General features: G+C 49.4%; 6 protein-coding genes across 6 annotated transcripts; 2 read left to right on the top strand and 4 right to left on the bottom strand.

Moving 5' to 3' along the window:
* Nucleotides 1–17: 17 nt before the first annotated feature.
* On the bottom strand, nucleotides 18–2,096 carry LOC136194228 (uncharacterized). Its single transcript, XM_065983293.1, has 11 exons — nucleotides 2,024–2,096; nucleotides 1,893–1,975; nucleotides 1,745–1,830; nucleotides 1,546–1,694; nucleotides 1,162–1,490; nucleotides 967–1,110; nucleotides 664–916; nucleotides 501–613; nucleotides 398–454; nucleotides 284–350; nucleotides 18–229 (listed from the first exon to the last, which is right to left on the bottom strand). Exons 2-11 carry the CDS (start codon nucleotides 1,971–1,973, stop codon nucleotides 102–104), a joined length of 1,407 nt encoding a protein of 468 aa, XP_065839365.1. The 5' UTR covers nucleotides 1,974–1,975; nucleotides 2,024–2,096; the 3' UTR covers nucleotides 18–101.
* Nucleotides 2,097–2,751: 655 nt separating this feature from the next.
* On the bottom strand, nucleotides 2,752–5,269 carry LOC136194195 (aplysianin-A-like). Its single transcript, XM_065983267.1, has 7 exons — nucleotides 5,113–5,269; nucleotides 5,030–5,059; nucleotides 4,459–4,963; nucleotides 4,277–4,369; nucleotides 3,889–4,216; nucleotides 3,286–3,829; nucleotides 2,752–3,143 (listed from the first exon to the last, which is right to left on the bottom strand). The coding sequence occupies exons 1-7, from the start codon at nucleotides 5,210–5,212 to the stop codon at nucleotides 2,905–2,907; spliced, it is 1,839 nt and encodes a 612-aa protein (XP_065839339.1). The 5' UTR covers nucleotides 5,213–5,269; the 3' UTR covers nucleotides 2,752–2,904.
* Nucleotides 5,270–5,849: 580 nt separating this feature from the next.
* Nucleotides 5,850–9,208, top strand: LOC136194446 (transient receptor potential cation channel subfamily V member 1-like). The gene is made up of 13 exons (XM_065983571.1): nucleotides 5,850–6,112; nucleotides 6,165–6,305; nucleotides 6,815–7,059; nucleotides 7,121–7,205; nucleotides 7,263–7,439; nucleotides 7,510–7,583; nucleotides 7,635–7,817; nucleotides 7,869–8,042; nucleotides 8,100–8,285; nucleotides 8,347–8,436; nucleotides 8,493–8,673; nucleotides 8,729–8,886; nucleotides 8,933–9,208. The coding sequence occupies exons 1-13, from the start codon at nucleotides 5,882–5,884 to the stop codon at nucleotides 9,036–9,038; spliced, it is 2,031 nt and encodes a 676-aa protein (XP_065839643.1). The 5' UTR covers nucleotides 5,850–5,881; the 3' UTR covers nucleotides 9,039–9,208.
* LOC136194435 (ankyrin repeat domain-containing protein 50-like) lies at nucleotides 9,053–13,211 on the bottom strand. Its single transcript, XM_065983559.1, has 2 exons — nucleotides 10,115–13,211; nucleotides 9,053–9,787 (listed from the first exon to the last, which is right to left on the bottom strand). Exons 1-2 carry the CDS (start codon nucleotides 13,106–13,108, stop codon nucleotides 9,158–9,160), a joined length of 3,624 nt encoding a protein of 1,207 aa, XP_065839631.1. The 5' UTR covers nucleotides 13,109–13,211; the 3' UTR covers nucleotides 9,053–9,157.
* On the top strand, nucleotides 10,438–18,239 carry LOC136194485 (translation factor GUF1 homolog, mitochondrial-like). Its single transcript, XM_065983627.1, has 22 exons — nucleotides 10,438–13,721; nucleotides 13,765–13,800; nucleotides 13,853–13,979; nucleotides 14,032–14,117; nucleotides 14,177–14,239; nucleotides 14,289–14,369; nucleotides 14,434–14,595; nucleotides 14,644–14,708; nucleotides 14,764–14,876; nucleotides 14,927–15,017; nucleotides 15,072–15,201; nucleotides 15,252–15,361; nucleotides 15,419–15,497; nucleotides 15,546–15,594; nucleotides 15,645–15,694; nucleotides 16,619–16,720; nucleotides 16,770–16,903; nucleotides 16,958–17,003; nucleotides 17,059–17,174; nucleotides 17,231–17,290; nucleotides 17,343–17,379; nucleotides 17,430–18,239. Exons 1-22 carry the CDS (start codon nucleotides 13,674–13,676, stop codon nucleotides 17,553–17,555), a joined length of 1,911 nt encoding a protein of 636 aa, XP_065839699.1. The 5' UTR covers nucleotides 10,438–13,673; the 3' UTR covers nucleotides 17,556–18,239.
* On the bottom strand, nucleotides 17,650–18,229 carry LOC136194564 (anaphase-promoting complex subunit 15-like). The gene is made up of 3 exons (XM_065983737.1): nucleotides 18,093–18,229; nucleotides 17,862–18,044; nucleotides 17,650–17,809 (listed from the first exon to the last, which is right to left on the bottom strand). The coding sequence occupies exons 1-3, from the start codon at nucleotides 18,225–18,227 to the stop codon at nucleotides 17,759–17,761; spliced, it is 369 nt and encodes a 122-aa protein (XP_065839809.1). The 5' UTR covers nucleotides 18,228–18,229; the 3' UTR covers nucleotides 17,650–17,758.
* Nucleotides 18,240–18,415: the final 176 nt, after the last annotated feature.

Here is an 18,415-nt window from a genome sequence, read left to right as displayed (position 1 = left end):
AGGCACAAAACGTCGTCTCTGTGGTACACGGTGGATCTATTCGATTCTTGCAGGCGAAGCGTAAGTGAGAAGCAAGCAGCAGGCAGCAGCAGCGGCAACCACTAGCGAATGAAAATGTGAAACAAACCTCTGCTTCGGCACGCTCCTCCGGCATCGGTTTGCTGGTAAAAGAACTCCGCGTTGTCCCATTCGGCCGGAGCGAGCAAATGACCGCCGCGATTATTGATGTCTAAACGTCAAATGATACCGTCGAGGATTAAATAATAATTTTATGACGGCAAACCGTTCCAGACTTCTCTTGGATCGTTGCAGTCACTGGTAACGGCAAAAGCAGAGAAAGCTCGAAATTCCTAAAGTTCACCAGTAGACTGCAATTAGGGTATTGATTCCTACTTACCCATAGCAGCGATATCGGTCTGCCACTGGACGATTCTCTACCAATATAATTTCCCACCTGCAAGAATTGTTTAGATCGTTTCTTCATTGGTCCGTTTTCTTACGTAGCAGCCAGCGTCGCCTCTCCAATACGTTCCAAAATGTTCAACGAATTGAGTGAACCCCATGCCCTTTTCGGCGTCTTTAGAAAAGTACATAGTGATAAAGTCGCCCTTATCTAAGAACAATTTCACCAGTGAAATTTTCACCTCAAGAAATCTCAATTACTGTCGTAGTCTCGATATCCGGAAAGCATGACTTCGCTGTAGCCAGTTGCACTCGTATTGATAGCTCGAAAGACGTCGTAAGCGAGCTGGTTATTGTCGTCGAGTGGATCCAAGTGCGTGATGTTTGCCGTGTGTCTCGTGCCCTTCAACATGATCTGGTAACCGCTGTAGGCCTTGCGGCTCGAATAGACGAGATTCCATCCTCCGCCGTACGCTTCCATATCGCAATAGATTTGATATTGACTTCCTGGCGTCTATAGGAAGAATCGTTCTTTAGTAATTAATTATTGCACTTAGTTCTTACCAGGTTAGGATTTATCCATCTTAGGCCACTTTGAGTGCTGTTCCAATAGCGCTTTATCGTCGTGCAGGATAGTCCAGCGGAGCGTCTTGTCAGCCCATCGCCTCCATACGACGACCCTCCGCCGTTGTCGAAATCGCAGTACACCTATCCACTTATTATCGAGCAGAGCTTGACAACAGCAAAAGCGGAGAGCACCTTCACGACATTTCCGTCAAACAATATATCGTAAAAGCCGCTGCCGGTACGGTCCGTAATATCGTCGCAATTAGTCGCAGACGGCAACGGCGGAGGCGTCAGAGGCCCGCTGTCGTCACTGGGAGCAGAAGTAGACGATGAGGAGGAGGAGGAGGATGACGACGACGACGACGACGACGAATACGACGATGGTTGACCATTACTGCCTCGCTGAACTGCAACCCAAGCCGTTCCATTGCAAATGTGCAATTTTTGCTGATTTCTGTCAAAAAAGATACGGCCTGTGCTTTCCAGCGTGCAATCCGTGTAGTGAAGAGCAGCGTAACCAGCTGAAAAAAGTCTAGTTTATTTATGCTGCCGCGCTCAGATGTCGGAAATTTGCACCTCTTTCGTCCATGAAGGCCTCCAGAACGGAGAGTTGATTGCTTTGCCTCGTGCGGATTTCTTCTATGGCGTTTACGTCGTCTCTGATGGATTCGATTTTGCTTATGACGAACGTGTGATTGGTCTGCGATGCTTCAGCTTCGTGAAGTCTAGGATAGTCGAATTTTACGTACGGCCGTGCATAACGTATATGTCTTACCTCGAAAACAACGACTCAATCTCATCGTCGATTGATTCCAGAAGCACTTTTTGACTCAAGTGGGCGACCTGTCGATCATTCATAAACTAAAGGAACGACGTCGCGTTAGATGAAGCGATGTCAATGAATAGCACAAGGAGTTACGTACAGTGGAGATTTCGTCACTGAGAGAAAGAGCCCATGAATTCGTCAGAAGAGCAAGCCCCATAAACAGAATAGTATAGGTCATGGCTACAAAGAAAAATTCTGATATGTAGTCCCAGTAGCAGATCGAGTTACCTTCTGCTTATTTCAACGCCACCGGTCTTTGGCAAGCGCGCAGTCCCGTTGCTAAATGAATCAAGTAGGGAGAAGAGCCAGTTCCTTATACAGATGAATCGTCTGAAGCCACGCCAGGGGCACCAATTAGAACATCTGACCTTTGCACTCTGAAACACAGCTCGAAGTGCAAGAATGCTGCATCTTTGGCATGCTCCATATGTACAGAAGAACTCAGATGCCGTTCCTCTACGTCCTTTGCAATCAAACTGCCTAGTCCACCCTATTCTATACTGTAGATCGCCGCACAAGCTCGTATATAGCACGTCCGTACAACGGAATTTGTCCGCCGGAAGTTTATAGGTACACGAACCCCGTCACAATCTGCGTGCATATTGCCGCGGTTACCGCCGTACGTGAGCGACGATTGGGCATATGAAAGCAACAACACTGCAGGGGCAGGACGCATCCCGTACAAGGGTCGATGGGAGGAGAAAAGGTTCAACAATGCTACGATGCGATAGAAAAATGCCAGCACTTCGCTAACTGTGTGTAGCTCCTAAAATGGTTCCTAAGATAAGAACGATGTAGACGATTGCTCAGTTGTGCTCTCAGAGCCTAAACCAACAGAACATAGGACATAAAGAGCAGCAATTTAAACAAGAGGACAACGAACCGTTCCAGATTGCTCTTGGATTATTTCAGTCACTGCTAACGGCATGCGATAGCACTTCACTAACTGTACGTAAGCTCACGTTGTAGGCGACTATTGACAAGGCAAGTTTTCACACTCCCAAAGCCGAAACCAACAAAACATAGGACAGAGAGCAGCAAACAAAACATAAACAAACAAGCACGTCAACGCATGTGAATGGGAGCAGTGTTAATTCATTCATTCATATTCATGGATGCTCCCAAACGTTCCTTCTCGAACGTCTCCTGGCTGGTCCCTCTATTGGGGGAATGCCGAATTGCATTTCCAGCATTTTGTCCGCTGTTTCAAAAGCGCCTTCTATCCAACCTTGATAGAGGGAGTATGCTTCGCCGACAATGTAAACGTTCTGCTGTGGATCCAGCTGAATGATATCTTCCCAAATGTCAGTGTAGTTAAATCCGGCTCTCCACACGTGCCACGGTTCGCCTGTGCAATATTGCTATTACAAAGTGGACTATTGGTGCTACCGAGCTGGGGGGACCCCTTTTTTACTAGGCAAAAATCTTTACTACTGATTAACTATCAAAAGGAGGTTTTATTTACTTACTGTCTGTCTCTTACGGCTTACTTGGATAGTAGATGTCGAATTCACCGGTGCCGTCATTTTCTACGCGTATTGGATGGTCGGCACTCCAAACATGCGCTATGGCTAACTTAGGCTCTCCTATCACATCCAACGTTGTGTTGTGATTGACAGCCAATATTTGCAACGCCTGCTCCACTGCAACCGTCGGTGTCGGGAAGTAGATGTCTGGACCAGGAAACCGATCGAATGCAGTGTTAACGATGAGATCGTCCCAGAACATTGCGTGGACGCCGTCTCCGTAAATCATGAGGAGGCTGTCCTCTTCGTTCGTTTCCGCTGTGTAGTAGTAGGTATTGCGCGAAGGTTGGCTCGACAGCGTTCTTCCCTGATGCAATTTGAATGTTTCGAGTTCGGGACTTTTCCAGAAGGGAGGCGATGAAAAAGAGAGAAAAATCCTGTACGCTATGTCCGAGTAGACGGCGTCAATATAGCGGTAGTTCGTAGAGGTGTAGAAGCCGTTCCAGCGAATGCGTTGCAATTGACGACGAGTCACGGCGAGAATGACGTGGTTAGCACAAACGGTTGTCTATACACACAGAGAGAAATCCGCGGTGAGCTAAGCAATGATTGAACTACGGTACGCACCTTTGCTCTTGTTACAACGTTCCTCATAGTGACGACGAGAAAATCGCCGGTTACACCTGTTACTTCTTCAACATCAGTGACGATAGTGCCCAGCTTTGATCTTGCTCCATGATACTGCATGAACTCGTCGTATAGAGTTTGTGTAATGTCGTCCATGCCGTTGATGACCCTTCTCAGATTATCACCGCCGCCGCCGCCGCCACCCAGGCTGCCGCTGAGCAGTCCGGCGGCGTTGAGATTGTGAATGTAGTCACTGTATCCTGACGTTCCATCGTAGTAGTTTTGGGCATCTTCGCTGCTGCCCGCCAAAGTAAATACGTTTCTTGTCCTAAAAGTTATCGCAACTCAAATTCGTATTTCAATCTTTGACCTTGTGCGCACAACCTACCCCAGAAAGTAAAATGGATATCCGTACACTGTTGTCATTTGATCATTTGGCTTGTCTCGCTCACCCTCTGGAATAGTGGCGTTAAAATATGTCCTAGATATAGACATCAGTACAGTGTACGGTACAGGGGATTATCATTTTTAGTTACGGTACTAATAACTAACTAATTAACTTTCACTAACACTTCGATCTCGGAGGTCGACAGTCCTTTCTCGTTGTCGAACAGGAAAAAGGGCAGATCTTCGGACGTCGTCAAATCTCGTTGCTTTATAACTTGATTGCGGAAAGAGTAGGGCTTGTCATCGTTGTTTTGGTCTCGCGCAAATACGGCGTTTTCGAGTCCAAGAATATCGACGACCGTAGTGACCTTAGGCTGGCTATTCCTGTTATATCGAAATGCGCCGAATTCGGCAACAGTCAGGCTCGGGTCAACATTGGGCACGTGCACCGAGTAGAGTCGGCCGCCAATTCGATTTGTCGCTTCGATGATCATTATTGTTCCGTGATCATTGACGTCATTAGCAAGGCGCCAAGCGGAGAACGTGCCCGCAGCCCCGGCTCCCACAATTGCGATGTTCACTTCCTCGTCGCATATGCTGTCCTCAAGAGCTTGTTGCCTTTGTCTCTCTCGCTCTCTTTCGAGATCGTCAGTGAGTTTCTTGATGACGTTCTCCTTCCACCCGTTTCCTGCATGTACAGTTGACGGAAATCCGACGTTAAAGTTAAAAATAATGTTCAGTAGACTAGACGCACCTTTACGACGTGGTGAAAATTTGTTTGGCCCTAAAAGAATTTATGTTCTTCACGAGGCTCGATCACGCTTAAACATGTCGTACTTCTTGGAGCAATAAGCGATTCGCATAGGGCTGCTGTCAAGAGAACAACACCAACGACGACGAAAATGTGCTTTGCTATTCTGTCAGGATGCATCAGCATAAAGTGACCAGTCTGCGAGGGGCACACTCGGACGACTGGCTGGCTCAAAGAGTCGCGGACACTTTCTAATGCTGTGAAGAAAAATGCTTTTATCTTGCACCCTGTTTATGACACGACACGAAGTCCTATACATAGCAGAAACCGCCCACAACGTCACTCTCACTTTTTGCGTGCTACAGGCTCCCAAGGCATTGTGAATGCCAATCAAGTTCCTTGCCGGATACTGTACTACAGCAACACGAGGCTTCTTAAAATTGATTTCTGATTTATTCATGTAGACTGCTAACGTGGAGCGCGTATAACGAATAACTAGATGGTGTACCATGCAGAATTCATGATGTGCTACAGTACATGTTAAGCAGCCACGCGGAGAAAGGGGGGGCCTCACCTCTGTCTAAACTCGATACCGTCTATATCTATTGACGTAGCACGGCTTCATTCTCATTTTTACAGTCATTATGCGTTTTGCTAAGAAATAAGTCGTGAAACTAGGCAAGGAACGCGGCACGTGGACATAGCGTACGGAACGACGATTCCTGCCTGCAAACCGAGTGGGGACGTTAACTTTCTTTGCTGCGAACTTTCTTGAATATCTAATGATTAGCATCCCCCCCTGTTCCCTTCCCCGCCCATCTTGTAACGCGCTGTAACTAAGTCCGAGAGGCTGAAATGGCGAGCGAGGAGATCGCAGAGAGAATCGAAATGGCAGCGACTAAACCGTCGGCTTCAACTGAATCAGAATCGCGGGGTGAAAGAGCCGAACAAGGCGACATCGCTCAAGACGAGTCCTCGTCCCGGACCTCCGTCCCCACCGGAGGCGCAGAATCGCCGATGACCGCTAGAAAAGTGCTGAGAATAGAAGACGGAACGTACGACGCGACAGACAGCTTTTGGATCAAAGTGGGTGTCGTAGACAAAGAGTCGTCAAATGCACTCGATCATTTTCCTTCAGGTCAGCCACACGACGAATGTGAAGCAGATTCCCAAGAAGGCCGCCATCGTCGACGTCGTCGCCGAGCAACTCGCCGTCGAAAGGGGCGGCATAGACGCTGCTCTGCTGTACGTACTAAAGGAATACTTTCCTGAATTTCGGGTGAGAAGTCTTTTCGAAGTGGGATTCGATGTTTTGTCTTAGGGACTGTACGCTGCGATAGTAAAAATAAACGTGAATAGACAGTAGGTTACCTGGTTTGTTTAGTTGTTTAGTTTAGCTCCAATGCGCTTATGTACTCTATAAGACTTTTTTTTCTGACTCTTCTCTGCAGTCTCATCACTGCAGTTTTTGCAGTGCAGATAAGATTCTTTTTCTGTCTTTGCTCTGCCCTCTCTGCACTGCTATTTTTGACAATACAGATGAGACATTTTTCCATCTTTGCACTGCAGTATTTTAAATATTTGAATAGGTCTTGGGGGCCTCCTACTTTTTCTCACAGCTGTGAATTTCAAATATTTAGACAGATCTTAGGGGCCTCTACTTGCCCTGACAGGTCTGTATTTCAAAATAATTGAATAGCTCTTAGTACCTGAACAGTTGTACATCTCTATGTATTTTGGCGTGGTCACCATTTAGCCTAACCCTGACCGAAGTCTCTTGTTTCTTAGGTTCGCATATATGCCGATGCCTTGCTGCAAGCGGGAGCGAGCCCGTCGGCGAGTGACACGGGTTTCAATACGACGCTTCACATCGCCTGCGAGCGAAAGCACAAAAGCGTCGTTCAACTTCTCTTGGAACACGGCGCTCTCTACCTGGCGAGAAATCAGTTGGAACAGAAGCCGTTCGAAATTGCTATGGCGAATAAGAGCGACGAAATCGCGGCTATGTTGGTGAAAGTCATGCCAAAGTCAGCGTACGTTGTCTGAAGAGAAAGAAAAAAAGATAGAGACATACTCCAATGTCTATATGTATAGAGTGCGAGACCTGTTTACGGGTTTCGAAGACCAAAGTAGTCGACAGAGCTTTCACGCTCTAATCGACGATCCGGAAAAGATGCAAGTGAGTGCTCAAGTTAAAAACAGCCAATAAAAGAGATGTGACCGTGGTAAAAAAAAGGACACTATCATGGCCGTGCTCGACTGCATGATCGAACCGATCGAAGAGAGACCGGGATGGTTTCGACTCTATTATCAAATCCTCGACGGCGACTCGGCCGGTCGATCTCCCAAAGACGATCGCTTTTGCAAGGACAATCAGTCGTGTCTTCAGATCATTGCGAGAAGCAATAACAAGGTAAGAGATACATTTGGAAGCGAAGCGCGGGGGCGGCGGCGACATTGACGTTCATTTTTTTTTTCTTCAGGAAGCTGTCTATCACGACGTCGTTCGACTTATGCTCAAGAGAAAATGGAAAGAGTTCGCTGGAAATATATACAAGTGCGTAGCTCTTGTGCTTTGGTATGATATGACCTTGGGGGTCGTTTCTAGGCTTCGAACTCTGATGTTCTTTCTGAATTTGGTTGCCATGACGTTGGCGTTCGTCGTTGCCGGCTCGGTGGACGATCCTCTCGTTTACGATTCGGCTCTGGACTACGTTCGAGGCGTGTGCGAAGTGGTCGTCGCAATCAACACGGTGTTCTCTCTCGTCTCCGAAGTGAATCAGATGCGAAAGTACGAATCTTTACTATTTGCTGCAGATTTGACGTCTTTCCTTTTGCGTAGGCATCGACTACGCTATCTCCACGACCAGTACAATTACCTGGATATGTCTTCGATTCTCCTACTTTTCACAGTCATTCCTTTGCGAGCGACTGGAAGCAACGCCCAGTGGACGATCGCATCTCTCGCATATTTCTCCACGGTGCTCATCTCATTCAAATACGCGTCTGCATACAGGTCAACAATGCCAATTGAACCAGACACCTCGTGTATGACGGATTGATTACTCTACAGATCGATTGGCCAATACACTCAGATTGTCGGTCGTATTGTTCAATACGACATGGTTCGCTTTTCCGTTCTATTTCTCGTCTTTCTTTTCGCCTTCTCCGGCTCGTTGTTTCTCGCTCTGAGAGGAGAACGAGTCAGCATGACGAGCAACGGGACGACGTCGAATCTGAACCTGTTTCGTGAAACGAGGTTGTGCTGACTGATTTTTTTCGCAAATATTTTCGAGTCTCTCTCTCTCTCTCCACCTTAGTACGTACGGTCACATCTTACTAACCGGACTTCGCATTCTCATTGAGCAGGATTCGATTGTAGATTTCTACGGTGAAAAACCCGAATTCAGGTTTGTTACCTTGTAAACGGAGAATGCATTGACGATTGATAATCTACCACATTTAGTTGGCTTGGAGTGCTTTTGATGCTCTTCTTCATGTTCACTATTATCGTTCTCCTGTTGAATCTCCTTATCGCTCAGCTGAGCGACACGTATCAAAACGTCCAGTCGGACGCCCAGCGCGAGTTGGAACTCAACAGGGCGGCGAACGTTGCTCGCATAGAGAAAAACAGCTTGATATTCAGAGTACGTTGAGAAGGAGGAGGCTGGAGGAAAAGAAAGCACGTTCTAGTTTTTGTAGGATTTGCGAACGAAGTATTATCGCGAAGTGGAGGATATAGAAGATCCTAAAGGGGTTTTGGAGAGGTGGGAAGTGCCGCCTATCAGTAACATATCGAGAAAATTAAATCGGCTGGAAGAGAAGCTGTACGATCAGGAAGTGACCTTAAAACAGATGAAGTAAGAAAGTCGGTTTTCTGGACTGTTTTGCTGATAAAGGTTTTAGGAGTCAATTGAGTAAAATCACGTCTTTGCTTCAACTTCAACTTCAACGCGATGCTTCTGAAGCTCCAGATGGAGAAGAGGACGAAGAGGACGAAATTGACGTGTGACAATGGGAACAAAGTCGACGTTCATCGTTTATTAACTTTATACGAAAGGTGAATTTTTGGAAAATATTTATATAACACGTTTGCTTTTTTAGTTCTGCACTGACAAAAGACTCCTCTTTCTACGTTCTCTGCTTTTCGTCCTTTTTTCGAAAAATATTCAGCAGAGCGGCGGTGGCCTTGCTACGACCTCCGCTCGGCGTTCGTCTCAGGGGCGACTTATTTCCCTTTTTGCTCTCGCGCAAGTCGACGTCGTAAATCTGCGTCATGATCGCCTTGTACTCCTCATTGGATCCGCGCGACAACGATCGTCGAGCCGAGCCGGAGAGCTCGGCGGGACTCGACTCGCCGGACGATCGCGGCATCGGCGAATCCTGACTTCCTCTCATCGCTCGCTGTCGCATCTTCACCGCCGTTGGCCCACGAGGCGAATTATCCAGAAAATCTCTTATTGCCTTGGCTATTTCCGCTTGACGACAGCGTCGAGCGACTTCGATCGGAGCGAGACCGTAACGATCGGGTTTAATGGGACTGGCGCCGCGCGAGAGCAGGAGTCGAACGGCGTCGATGTGACCCTCCTGGCAGGCGATCGCCAGCGCCGTCGCGCCGTCGTCGGAGACCTCGTCGATCCACGCTCCCAAGTCGATGAGCGTCGCCATCGCTTGGATGTGACCCTTCCACGTGGCGGCGTGGAGCGGCGTCAGTCCGTCGCGATCGACTTGATTGACGTTGCCCCGATGCGAGGCTATTACCTAGAAAGAAATAAAAGGTTAGTTGCCGCAAGCAGGTCAAAGTATTAGGGCAGTGGCGTATCTAGAACTTTTTTTTTGATAAATGTATAACGCCATTTACCGCCAAGTCGTGGGTTATTTGTTAGAAACTCCAAAGGAGTCGTACTACAGTCAAATTTCAAATTTAGAGACATCCAAAATATCTAGTCAAATCTGTCTCTATATGTCGTTAAATTTGTTGTTGAATCCCACGCACTCCAAATGAAAATATTAATCTGTCCTGTTCCCAGAATGGATACGCCACTGATTGATTTATACGTACATATATGCTACTAGGTTCTTCTTTACCTGAACCAGATCCTCGTATCCGTGCCAGGCGGCGACGTGCATCGCCGTTCGTCCGTCCTTGTCGCGAACATTCGGATCGGCGCCGTGTTTGAGCAAGTGACGCGCGACGTCGGGCAGACCCTGCGCGGCGACGGCGTAGAGCGTCGTTCGTCGATCCTTATCGACGACGTTCACGCGAGCGCCGGCGCGCACGAGACGTCGAACGATGTCGAGTTGGCCGGCGAGCGCGGCGAGCCGCAGCGCCGTGACGCCGTCGCGATTCACGACGTTCACGTCGACGCTTCCCGATCGAACGAGAACGTCGACGCACTCGACGCTGCCCGCCTGACAGGCGACGTGCAGCACGCCGAGACCGTCGACGTCGCGTCGATTCGTCTCGACGCCGTGTTCGACGAGACGACGAACGACGCGTTCGTGTCGAGCGCAGACGGCGTGAACGAGCGGCGTCCAGCCTTGCCGATCGGCGTGATTCACGTTGAGTCCGATGTCGATGAGCGTGTCGACGACGTCGACGTTGCCGGAGCTCGCCGCCAACGTTAGCAGCGATCGTCCGTTCTCGTCCTCCTGTTCGAGACGCGGACTCCAGAAGAGCAGGAGTTTGACGAGACCGGCGTGCCCGTTCGCCGTCGTCGCGAGCAGCGGCGTCTTTCCCGTCTGATCGACGTGATTCGGATTCGCTCCCGCTTCGAGAAGCGCTTCGGCGACGCGAATGTTGCCCTCGTAGGCGGCGACCGAGAGCGGCGTCATGTCGTTCCGATCCTCGGCGTCGACGTCGGCGCGCGCCTTGAGAAGCGCGTCGGCGACGAGTCGACTCGTTTTCGCCTTGCAGAGACCGGCGACGGAGAGCGCCGTTCGACCTTCGTTGTCCGCGTGATTCACGAGCGCTCCTCGCTCGACGAGATACTGGACGATTTCGTCGTGGCCTTGATAGGCGGCTGCGATCAGCGCCGTTCGACCGAGATTGTCCTCGCGATTCGGATTGGCTCCCTTGTCGAGTAGCTCGCGCGCGAGCGCCGCGTGACCCGACCACGCGGCCGCGCGCAACGGCGTTCGACCCTCCTTGTCGACGCAGTCGATCGTCGGCGATGCGAATTCGAGAAGATAGACGGCGATTTCGAGCAAATTCAGCGACGCCGTCACGTGCAACGGCGTCCAGCCGTCGTCGTCGGCGACGTCGACGTTCGCGTTTCGAGCGACGAGATAGGCGACGATCGGTTGATGGGCGAGTCGTACGGCCACGTTGAGTGCCGTACGACCTCGTTGACCTTTCGCGTCGACGTCGACGCCGGTGTCGATGAGCGCGGCGAGACCTTCGAGATCGCCGTTCGTAGCGGCGACGATTAGTGACGACGATTCGGTGCCGCCGCCGCCGCCGCGACGATTTCGTTGGCTGTCGACGGAGGAGGCGACGCCGGTGCTCGTCGAAACGCCGTCGTCGCTGATCGACGTCGACGTCATCGACGGCGCGGCGTGCAGGGTGTTCGACTTCGATTTGGCACCGGCGGCGACGAGCAGTTCGACGACGTCGGTCGCGTCGCACGACGAGGGCGCCACGTCGACTAGGACGTCGGCAATCGGCGCGCCGCTGACGATCATCCACGACGCCATCTGGGTCATTGTCATAGCGGGATCCCACGTGCCTTTGAGCATGTGAAAGGCGAATTCTTTTATTTCTTTCGTGTCGAGCGTTTTGGCTCGATTCGAGTATTGGACGGCGAGCGCGGCGTGACCTTGGCCGAGATCGCACTTGAACGTCGTCGAGACGCGACTGTCGAAGAGCCACTCGACGAAGGAGGGATGCACGAAACGCAATCTATCACGACTATCGACGCTGACGAATTTCTCCACGAGCTGCAATTGACGTTTCAACTGCGAAACGACGACGTTCGGACGCACGGCCAACGTCGTCTCGTACAAATCCGTTTCGGACAAGGGCCAAGCGCTCGCAGCCATAATTGATAGCATCAATCGAATCAGATCCTGATCGAATCCTCTGACCTTAGGCAGGAAATCGGTCCATACATCGAAGGCTTCTTCCAGATTGTCCGGCACTGTTCGCAAATCAGCAAAGCTAATATCCCCGCGCGCCGCCGCGTCCATGAGCAGGTCGAGATAGAGAAAGCAGCCGTTGCTTCGTACGCGTATCTCGTTGATGTTCTCCGCGGCGAGACGACTCAGTCCGAGACGCAGAGTCTTATCCGTGTCGATGCGACGAAGAATGAAACGCTGAACGTCGAGCGAAATCTGATCCAATTCGTCGACGCTCGCGTCCAAGTGAATTTCCTCGAAGCCGTGAAAGGAGTCGACGACGAGCGGATCCGGTCGCGCCGTGACGAGAAGAACGAGCCAATCGGGAAAGATGTGCCGATGCTTGGCGAGCAGATGAGCGACGCTCGTCGACGGTTCGGACTCCGCCGACTTGTCGACGTCGCCTCGCGTCGACGACGTCGGTTCGACGCCGTCGACGACGAGGAGACAGCGTTCGGTCGGCGGATTGGCGAGCGCGTTGAGCGGGAGCAGAACGCCCTGTCGAAACGCCTGATCGGGATCGGCGTTGCACGGGCGCGGTTCGAGCGTGCGACGCGCGTGCGAGTCCGCCTGAAGCGCGAGACGATAGTCGGGCACGAGATTCGCGTTGCACAGGTCGCGCGCCATGTGACGAACGAATCGGGCGACGTTCGCGCGCGCGGAGACGATCGGCGACGACGCCGGTCGACAGTACCAGTGCCAGAGGACTTGCTTGGCGATCGAAGCGCTCTTGTCGTGCGTCGGTTCGACGAGTTCGACGCACAACGCCGTTTTGCCCGTGCCCGCTTCGCCCGTCACTAGGAGACCCGATGCGCGCGACGTCGAGTCGAGCGACTGTAGAATCGCGTCGAGAATCGACTCGCGTCCGTAGAATTCTGCCGTTTTCACGGCCACTTGTTCCGACGCCGCTTGCTTCGTCTTGGCGTCGTGCAAGGAACTGGCCAAGGCAAAGTCGCGTGATGCCATATTAGCTCGGTTTACTTCTCTCTCTCTCTCTCTCTCGCCTGACGCCTTCGTTGTTCTTATTTTCTAGCTACGTGTTCGGTTTGGGGGGAAGCGCTACAACTGTGCGCTTTCCCGTCACGTCACAGATTAGTATGCGTGTAAGGGCAGAGTCGCTAAATATACCTGTTGCCAAGGCAACTGGTTCCCATCATTTCCTGCGCCGTTTTTCACACGATTTATTTTAAACTCGTTGACGATATTTTCGTCTTGCAGCTGCAGGAATAAACATGCACGTATGGATATTCATTCTAGAGGGATACTCTAATAACACGGTAATCGTTTCAAAACAAGTCTCTTCCCCGTTTCCAAGTGATTTGTGACCTGTTGGCACAGTCGGGGTGGCCAAAAAACATGACGCACGTGCCGTCCGCGCTAACCCATCATTCTCGGGCTGAAGGCGATCAATGCCATTACGAGGCGGTCTACTGGCCTAGTGCATCCAGCTATCCGGCCGCAGAAACAGAAATAGGGAGTAACGTACAGTAGCAGAGGGAACTCTAGCGCGCGTGCAGGCGAATGCACAGAAATGCACAGGTGGCGTTTTCTCTTTCTCTGCAAGGGAAGAGAAGCAACGGTACGATCGTATCGATGCAACGCAAAAAGAACTTGTGTTCTAGATTCCTAGCGTGCTTCGAAGGTGGATTGCTTCCAAAGTAAGATCCTACGTCACCTCGCGTCGCCGTTGTGACTCCTCTCCTCTTCCAGACAGACGATAGTCCAACGCCTACCGCTCTGTTAGAGTTTCCCGTCACCGCTATCAGAAATTTCAGCATCGTCGCTCACGTTGACCACGGAAAAAGTACGCTGGCCGACCGAATACTCGAAATAACAGGTTCAAATCGATTGACCGTAAAATGCCGCACGCGAATCGTTTGACTCTAAAGGCGTCATTGCCAAGGATCGCGACAACAAGCAAGTCCTCGATAAATTGCAAGTGGAAAGAGAACGAGGAATCACAGTCAAAGCGCAAGTCAACAGCAAGCCTATATTTTTTCATCTCGTCGAGAATGAGACGTTTTATTCTGTCAGACTGCATCTCTCGTCTACGAAAGCAATGGCAAAAGGCATCTCCTGAACTTGGTCGATACACCAGTAAGGCTGCCTTGGGAGTTCTTTTAGTCTATTGATATGCTAACTTTAGGGCCACGTTGACTTCACGTACGAGGTGTCTCGCTCTCTGCTGGCTTGCCAGGGTGTCATTTTGCTCGTGGATGCCACTCAGGTGGAAAACTCATATATATTTGAAGCAGAATAAATATTTGTACTTATTGAATGACTATGGATAGGGTGTTCAGGCTCAAAGTGTTGCTAATTATCATCTGGCCGTGAATGCTGGACTGGTCGTCGTTCCCGTGATAAACAAAATTGACTTGAAGCACGCAGACATAGACAGAGTCAGCACTCAAATGACAAATTTGTTTCAATTTGAAAAGGAGGAGATACTGAAAGTAGTGAATATACGTTGTGCAAGTTTCTCCTATAGTTCTCTTTGCAAGGTGTCAGCTAAGACTGGAGAGGGCGTGAGCAAAGTTCTCGAAGCCATTGTGGCAAATCTTCCAAGGCAATTTTTGGTTACAATAGATATTGCTTTATTTATATATACTTTCTTTGTTTAGTCCTCCGTCGGACGTAGCTAAGCCGTTGAAAGCGTTACTGTTTGATTCCTGGTTCGATCAATACAAAGGCGTCATTTGTTTGATTGCCGTTATCAACGGTAAAGTCGCTGAAGGTGAGCAGCTCAATAAACGACAAGTCGTCCTTTTAGGCTATTCTATGCAGACGATCTGCTGACGTCCGCGGGGACCGGAAAGACGTATACTGTGACTAAAGTGGGAATTATGCAGCCAAACGAGAAACGAACAGGAACTCTGTACGTTGCGGCCGCTGCTTTATATATAGAAATCAGTCATGTGCTTCTCTTAAGATTTGCTGGTCAAGTAGGATACGTTGTAGTGGGCATGAGAAATGTGGAAGAGGCGCAAATTGGAGACACTTTCTTTCGTCATGGATCGCCCGTTGAGCCGCTTCCCGGTTTCAAGAAAGCAAAGCCTATGGTATTTTCTGAGAGTTTTTCTGCTCTTTTAATTAACGATTCCACCTTTAGGTCTTTGCAAGTCTTTTTCCCGACGATCAGTCTGGATATTTGTCTCTAAGGAGTGCTATCGATAAACTGACTCTAAACGACTCTAGCGTTTCAGTTCATGGAGATAGCAGGTTATTTCAAAAAATCTCTTTATCTTGTACTGTGCGTGGACGCTAGCTTCATTTTAGCATTGCCTTGGGCCAAGGTTTTCGACTCGGCTTTCTGGGCCTTCTGCACATGGACGTCTTTAGGCAAAGACTCGAACAGGTAGAGAAGGATGCAATGGGTAGAAGAGCATTTCAATTGGCGCTATAGGAGTTTGATGAATCCGTAATAATAACCGCTCCAACTGTACCTTTCAAAGGTAGATCAGAGAATGACGAACCAAAGCCATAAGCTGTATCTGTTATGTAGCCATTATGAAAAAGACTGGTGCTGAAGTGGAAATTTTGAGTCCATCCACGGTAACATCATTTTATCACATCTCGCGCATTTTAGACGTTTTTATCATACCCTGCCCATTTGTTAGGACGAGAAACGGGTCGAATAGTCTAGGTCCCACCTCAACGCATCCTCCCCTTAATAACTTATTCAAATTTTTGGCCTGCAACTCGTTGCGCGCGAGCGGTGCTTGCGGTTCAGGCTCATGGAACGCCAGTCGTGCATAAAAGTAGAGTTGGCGGGAACAATTCAATCTTCCCTTAGCAGTCGGACACTGCCAGTTACCGCGCCATTATTATGCACGAGTGGCGTTCCGTGCGCCTGAACCGCAAGCGTCGCTCGCGCGCAACGAGTTGAAGACACTTGCATGTCGAAAGTAGGCGTTCCCGCCAACGCTACACTTTACTTTTTATGCGCGAGTGGCGTTCCTTGCGCCTGAACCGCAAGCGTCGCTCCCGCGCAATGAGTTGAAGGCACTTGTCTGTCCGTGGTCAAAGGTGGTTTTTGACCTGCAAGTGTCTGCAACTCGTTGCGCGGTTCAGGCGCATGCATGGAACACCACTCGTGCATAAAAAGTAGTTATGACCTGCAACTCGTTGCGCGCGAACGGTGCTTGCGGTTCAGGCGCATGGAACGCTACTCGAGCATAAAGTAGCGTTGGCGGGAACGCCCATTTTTGGGGTGCAAGTGTCTGTAACTCGTTGCGCGCGAGCGGCGCCTACGGTTCAGGCGCATGGAACGCCACTCACGCATAAATAGTAGAGCTGACAGCTTGAGTGCCGTATGGCATAAAAATAGTTTTCGGCCAACATTATTAAGTCGTTGAATAGTTCTTAGAGCCTAGAGGGCCCTCCTTGCCTAAACAGTTGTGTATCATATTTGGGGGCTCTCATAAATTTTTGAATGTCTTTCTTCCTTCATAGTTTTGTGAATGTTGTTTTTTTTAGTTTCCTGATGGACATCTTGTTTCAGAATACAGAGAGCCTACAGTAATTGGATCCTTGATCTTTCCTGATGATTACATGGGGAAAATGATTACTTTATGCACAGTATTTAGCGGTTTTTTATCGTCCTTCTCCGTTTAATTTTCATTTTTAGAGTCGTCGTGGGAGACAATTGTCCGTATCATACATTGACGATACAAGGGTTATGATGACGTATGCCCTGCCACTAAGCGAAATCATTCTTGACTTCTACGATCAGCTCAAGTCGTTCTCATCAGGTTACGCGAGGTAAGCTACTGGACATCATCACCATGGTGATTAATTAACTAGTATTTGATCTAGTTTCGACTACGAGGAGAGTGGATATCAGTCGGCTGAATTAGTGAAGGTTTTTCGTGAAAGGTTCCGATTTTTTCGTTTGTGTCGTCACGTATGTATTTTAGCTTGATATTTTGCTGAACGGAAGGCCAGTCGATGCCCTCGCTAGCATCGTGCATAAAGACAAGGCCTACAAGACGGGCAAAGAATTGTGCGTACAACTCAAGAACGTTGTGCCCCGGTTAGTTCCCGTTTTTCCCCCCTCTCTATGTATATCTAACGTTTGATGACGAGTAGGCAGTTGTATGAGGTTGCTATTCAGGCTGCAATTCAAGGCAAAGTAATAGCAAGAGAAACGTAAGACATAGGACTCTTGTACTACAGCAGCTCAGTGAGCTCTTTGTTTTAGAATTAGAGCGTTGAGAAAAGACGTCACAGCCAAACTAGTAAGTTCAGAAGAGCAATGCATTAGGCAAAAAACCAGACATTCTTTTAGTATGGAGGCGACGTCACTCGGAAGATGAAATTGCTCAAGAGACAAGTCGAAGGAAAAAAGAAACTGAAAATGATAGGCAACGTGGAATTGCCCAAAGAAGCATTTCTCGCCATCATAAAAAGATGATCAATCATACATCTATACAGCTGCTGTACCTGTTGCACAGGTGTCCAGATGACAGTCACTCCATTGATGTATGGTCACACTACTACCAAACACCTAAGTGACTTATTCACTGTAATTTCAACTCAACTCTCCAAAGCGAAGAAATAGGCAATGTCATCACAAGAAAAATATTCTATATAGTAGAAAAATGTTCTGTATTGGTGTCACCAAGGAGGTTCAATGTCATCAACCGTTTCGCCTTCTTCTACCAATGGCTGATGAAAAGAAATCATCGCAAGTGATTTTGAGCCTTCGCGGTGCCATTACCTCCAGTTCGTCGAATTCCTCTTCGACAAATTCTTCGTCGAATTCTCCCGCCTCTTCCTCTTCTTCCTCCTCCTCTTCCTCCTCCTCCTCGTCGACGTTCGAGGTGAAAGGGTGAATAACGTCGTCGGTCGCGTCTTTCCCGATGGGAACGACGTCGGAGAAGTCGTTTCGTATCGCTTCCAACTAGAACGCGGAACTGCGAAGAAAGAGAGCGAGGAATTTAGCGCCTACCGATCGTTTATAAGCCGCTTCCTCTTGCTGGAGCGTCAGTTCGGATCCCTTAGCATTTTCAAACGATCGAAAGAGCCACGGTACGTCGACAATAGCCGGATTCAGCGAAGGATACATCACCGGCACATCGTCCATCATTGAATTCAACAGGCAGTGCAGAACACATGTCTTCGTCCGAATACCTTCGTCGAATGGCTCGATTGAGCGCTCGAATATTCGGCGACGTGCCGCGAACGATATCGCGCAACGATGCGAAAGTGATCGCCGCCTTCCAGCGCAAGCCAATCAACGCGCGAGAGCACGTCGTCGATTACTATCCGCCG

Source organism: Oscarella lobularis, chromosome 1 (genome assembly GCF_947507565.1).
Source record: "Oscarella lobularis chromosome 1, ooOscLobu1.1, whole genome shotgun sequence".
NCBI lineage: Eukaryota > Metazoa > Porifera > Homoscleromorpha > Homosclerophorida > Oscarellidae > Oscarella > Oscarella lobularis.
This window is presented reverse-complemented; position numbering and strand designations above follow the sequence as displayed.